The sequence below is a fragment of the Gavialis gangeticus genome, unplaced genomic scaffold, assembly GCF_001723915.1.
Source record: "Gavialis gangeticus isolate Ggan-Ray unplaced genomic scaffold, GavGan_comp1, whole genome shotgun sequence".
NCBI classification, from domain to species: domain Eukaryota; kingdom Metazoa; phylum Chordata; order Crocodylia; family Gavialidae; genus Gavialis; species Gavialis gangeticus.
In genome coordinates this window covers 11,291,308-11,296,252 of record NW_017729018.1, presented here as the reverse complement: position 1 = coordinate 11,296,252, position 4,945 = coordinate 11,291,308, and the positions used below count along the sequence as shown (strand labels likewise).

Genomic DNA, 4,945 nt, shown 5'->3' with positions numbered 1-4,945 from the left:
GGATGGGCCCCGGGGGCTGCGCCTACCCAGGTCGGACGGGGCTGGAGTCCGGGACCCCCACCCGCTCGACCTAAGACTCCCCCGCCCGGCTCCTGCCGTGGCAGCAAAGTGGCAGAGTCCCCGGCTCCCGGCCTCCACCCCCGCATGTCTCGCTGCCTTTTCTCTCTCCCCGCTCGCCCCTGGACAGTATTAAAGCACTTAATCCACTCAGCGGGTCCTTGAGCTTGGCTGCCAGGCAGCTGAGAGCTGTCAGCTTCATTAGGTGCTTTGATGAGCTGAAGTGCCTGGATCGCACACGTGGCGGCCGTGCCGGCGCACCTTTGCACCGGGCTCGGGGCTGCAGCGGGAGGGGTTGGGGGTTGGGGGGGTTAGGCCTGGGAGAGCCCATCTCCCTGCCGGGAAGATGAGCCACACACCTATGCACAGGCCGGCTGTGAGTGCGAGACTCGCCGTCCCCGCGCCGTGCAGAGGAAGGGACGGGGCTGGGACCCGGAATAGCCCCGAGGCATCCGTGGTGCCATCCTCGGCCTGGGTCCTGCGCACCGCTCCCTTGGCAGCAGCTGGGCTTACCCGGCTCTCTGTACAGAGAAGGCCCAGGGAGGGTCAAGCCTTCCCCAGCCCCTGCTCGAGGCCAAGTCACCTCCGTGCAGACAGGCTGGTCACTTTGTGCCGTCCAGGGGACGTCAGGGCAAGATCACGTCCGGCACGGGCAGCTCTTGGGATGGCTCAGGCGTGACCCATCCAGCAGGCAGAGAGGGAAGGCAGGGGCTGGGGGCGACTCGGTGCCGCGCGGGGTCGGCAGCACGCCCGGGAGGCTGAGCCAGGCCGAGCTGGAACCACGGAAAAAGCCAGCGGCAGCTGTGTTAGGAGGAATACGGCTCGGCTGCTGAAGTCTATATTTGGGAGGTTTCTAGCGCCTGCAATGAATGAATTGTGACAGCTGAGCTGGTATAAAAGGAGACAGCAGGTCTCGGGCACCTCATTCCCAGCCCGGAGCCAGCCGCGCAGGCCGGGAGCTGGGACCTGCCTGCTGGGGGACACTGCCTCCCCACGGGGCTCCCGGGGACCGTCCAGCCACAGGTAGGCACGGCGGGCAGGGGCGTCCGCGCTGATCGGGGCAGGGGGAGCCAGGGGCAGGGAGTTTGCACCCTCGAGAGAGAAGGACCGGAGCCAAGTGCCAGTGTCGTAGGCAGGCAGGATATTTCTCCTTCGCTGCATCCGGATGGGGGGGGGGCACCCACGGGCGGTGCCCCGCCGGGCTCCTGGCCCGAGGCTGGCAGAGTTCCCGTCCTGCTCCCCACAACTCCCGTCCTCGGTCCCCACGGTGAAGTTGGCCGGAGATCAGCGCTGCTGGGGGAAGCCGCGGCCCAGGCGCCAGCTGGAAAGCCCACCCGGCAGAGCCAGCCACAGGTGCCCAGTGACAAACTTCGTGCCGGTTCTGGAAAACAGGGGCTGTGCGTGCCAAGGGGGTACCCCAGGCTCTGGGGGGCCGACCCCTGATCCCCCATGGGGCCCTGTAGGGAGAGGCTAGCCAGGTACCTCCAGTTAACCCTTCCACTGCTGGCCACCCAGAGGCTGGCATCTCTCCTCCGATGCTCCCAAAACACCCGTGCAAGGACTTGCCACCTGGCTGTCCCCGGAGAGGATAGGCCAGGGTGTCCCAGGGGGAACCAGAGGGGCACAACAGGTGCCCAAGGGCAGGGACCTGGCTGGCAGCGCAGCCCTTCAGGTGCTCTGTGCTCGGGGTCACCTCCAGCATCCAAGGACCGCGGGGCAATGCCTGGTTGGGTGCAAGGGCAGAGGGGCAGCAGAGCCCACCCCGCGCCCCTTCGCCAGCCCCGAGCTGCTCTGCAGTGGCTGCTTCCCCTCCTCTCCCCGCCCGCAGTACGGATTTGTGCAGGGGCTGGTGGGACTGGAGGCATCCCTGGGCTCCGGCTCCTGGGAGAGAAGTTAAACAAGGCAGGAGGTCTGGCTTCCCCCAGGCACTTGGAGCTGCAGGGCTGGGCAGGGCAGGGCACTGCTGCCAAAGCCAGGTCGCAGCAAGGGGGGCCAGCGGGGACCCCCATCGCCCCCTAGACCTGCACAGACCCTGCCGCCTTTGCTGACTGCGCAGCCCAGGAGGATCGGAGTAAACCAAAGCCGACCCCCTTGCCCCCCAGCCTGGCCCTTGCAGGGCTGAGCCGGTGACTCGGCCGAGCTGCGTGCGCCTGCCTCCCCAGCCCACGGCCGACACGAGTCTTCCGGTCTCAGCCCAGACGGCGATGGGCTGCAGTCGGCGGGGCGGGGAGGGGGCGCATAGCGCCACTGGGGTGAGCTCGGGTAGACCCTCAGCCCCCCGCGGACCACGGGGGCGGCTGTCGCCTGAGCTGGGGGAGCAGCCGGGCGGGGAGGTGGTGTCATCTCCTCGTGCCGGACAGCTGCACCTCCCACGCGCTGACCCCCAGGACAGGGCTGGGCTCCTCGTGCTCCAGGCTGGCCAGGTGCCCCGTGGGAAGGGCCCGATCCTTGCCGCCCCCCCCAGTCAGGTTGGGGCCCCGATCCGGCCGTGGCCGCGACTGCCGCGGATGAAGCCCTGCCCTGTCCTTGTTTATCTTGCAGAGGGGGAGCGCCGGGTGCCCGCGGCCCCCGCCCCGTCCCCTGCGCCCGCAGCATGTGGCTCTTTGAGCGGATCCGCGGCTCGGTGGAGAACGGGGCGGCCCGGGCGGGTGAGGCGGGGGACAAGCAGGCCAAGGGCCCCCTGTACAGCAACGTGCTGACCCCCGACAAGATCCCCGACTTCTTCATCCCACCCAAGCTGGCCACGGTGCCGCCCGAGGCCGAGGGGACGGAGGCCAAGGCCAAGGCCAAGGCCAAGGCCGGGCTCAGCACCTCGGCCTCTGAGCAGAACCTGTCGGCCCGCAAGGCCCAGCGCAGCCCGCGGCTCCCGGCCAAGGCCGCCGCGGAGAGCAAGAGCCTGCTGAAGGCCGCCAGCCGGCACATCATCCAGATCGAGAGCGCCGACGAGTGGGCCGACGAGGAGGACTTCAGCACCAACGCCGACCCGCAAGCCCAGACGGCCATGTCCCTGCCCTACGTGCCCAAGGCGCAGACCTCCTACGGCTTCGCCACGCTCATGGAGAGCCCGCACACGCGGCGCAAGGAGTCGCTCTTCCACAGCGAGCACGGCAGCTTGTGCCAGGCGCAGACGACTTCCCCCAGCGCCCAGCGCCGGGCAGGGGGCAAGGTGAACGGGGACGGCGCCCACCTCGCCCCCTCCGACACGGGGGCGTCGCTCATGAACCCCTACCGCTACTTCAGCGGGGGCGAGAGCGACACCTGCTCCTCGGCCGAGTCCTCGCCCTTCGGCTCCCCGCTGCTGTCCCGCTCCGTGTCCCTGCTCAAGCTCTTCGGCCAGGAGAGCCAGGCCAAGGTGATCAAGCTCAAGCACTCGGTGGCTCGCAACAGCTCCCTCTCCACCGACGACAGCTCGGCCGACACCAGCCCCAGCTCCCAGCGCCGCCTGCGCTGCGCCACCCCCCCGACCCAGCCGCCGGCACCCCCCGAGTCCCCGGGGCCCGAGCGGCAGCAGAGGGAGCACACGCTGAGCCTGAGCAAGGGGGGCAGCCTGCGGCTGACGGCCGACTACGACGCGGCCCGGGCCCGGCTGCGGGTGCGGGTGATCGCGGCCGAGGAGCTGTACGACAAGCTGTGGGATGCCCGCAGCATCAACTGCTGCGTGGGGCTGCACCTGAACCCGGGCAAGCTGCAGAAGCAGCGCAGCACCATCATCAAGAACAGCCGCAACCCCGTCTTCAACGAGGACTTCTTCTTCGACGGCCTGGGCATCAGCGCGGCCCGCAAGATGTCCCTCAAGGTCAAGGTGGTCAACCGGGGGGGCAGCCTCAAGCGGGACACGCTGCTGGGCGAGAGGGAGCTGCCCCTCACCTCCCTGCTGCCCTTCTGATGAGCCTCGTGGCTGCCCCGTCCCGCCCTGCCAGCGCCCGGCGGGCATCAGATGCCTCCCCCGGGGGCGGGGGGGCATCCGATGCTTCCCGGGTCGGTCCCCTTGGCCGACGCGGAGCAGCCCCCTGCACCAGCCTCCTCGAGAGCGAGCGGCTGGCTTCTCTAGACGGGGTGGGCGAGGGGTGACGGGGAGGAGAGGAGAAAGGAGAGATTTGGGCCCCTTCCCTGCTCCCCAGACCCAGTGGCCTGCCTCGGGTTTGTCCTGGGCCAGCTGCTCCCTGGGGAATCAAACGGGCTGTGGGCGGGCGGCGTCGGAGGGCAGGTTCAGCCCCCGCGATGCAATGCAGATGCCCCGGGGCTGGGGCTGTGGAGGCACTTGTCTGGCTGTGAGCTGCGGCAATGGGAGGGGGCGATGCTCTAGGGGTGGGGGAGGCAATCGGTGCCCCTGCAGACCCCTTCTGCCTCATCTCTGCCCCCCCCCCGGGGGGCCGGAAGGGGGTGGGACTCACTGCTGGGCCCCTGCAGCATTTGCACTTGCCTGGAAAGCCCCGTGTCCTGGAGTCAGGGGACGACACAGCAGCTTTGGGCTCCAGCCTCTGCGGCTGCAGAGCGCATCTCGAGGTCCTGCTGCAGGGGCAGGGCCCCGGAGGCAAATCAAGGGCAGCCCAGACTGCTCCCTCGTGGGGTTTTAAGCCGACTTTGTGCTCTTTTCCGGCGGGGGTCCTGATCTGCGAATGCCGGGGAGGGGGTGGGAAGGGTGACAGGGCGGCCTCACCCCCCCCAGCTCCATGCCCAACCCAGAGGTCCCTGGGGATGGCTTTTCCCCTCCCAGACAACGTGCAATATCCCCGGGGAGCCCGATCCTGAACCAGGTGCGTCCCATCTCTCAGCAGCCTCTGAATCAGGCCCCTCAAAGCGCCTCGGGCCCGGGACCCCTGTCCTCAGGGTGCTGCGGCAAAGAGATCGCAGCCCTCCGGCGGGCACCTGCATCTCCTCTCCGCTC

The 4,945-nt window shown here is 69.2% G+C and overlaps 1 protein-coding gene and 1 long non-coding RNA gene across 2 annotated transcripts in view; both read left to right on the top strand.

Moving 5' to 3' along the window:
- The first annotated feature begins 997 nt into the window (after window positions 1-997).
- Window positions 998-4,133, top strand: C2CD4C (C2 calcium dependent domain containing 4C). The gene is made up of 2 exons (XM_019513714.1): window positions 998-1,080; window positions 2,599-4,133. The coding sequence occupies exon 2, from the start codon at window positions 2,651-2,653 to the stop codon at window positions 3,941-3,943; it is 1,293 nt and encodes a 430-aa protein (XP_019369259.1). The 5' UTR covers window positions 998-1,080; window positions 2,599-2,650; the 3' UTR covers window positions 3,944-4,133.
- Window positions 4,134-4,195: 62 nt separating this feature from the next.
- LOC109294912 overlaps window positions 4,196-4,945 on the top strand; it is a 7,795-nt gene continuing 7,045 nt past the window's right edge. The window contains exon 1 of the long non-coding RNA XR_002096647.1: window positions 4,196-4,814. This is a non-coding gene — a long non-coding RNA (uncharacterized LOC109294912). The remainder of the gene's footprint in view (window positions 4,815-4,945) is intronic.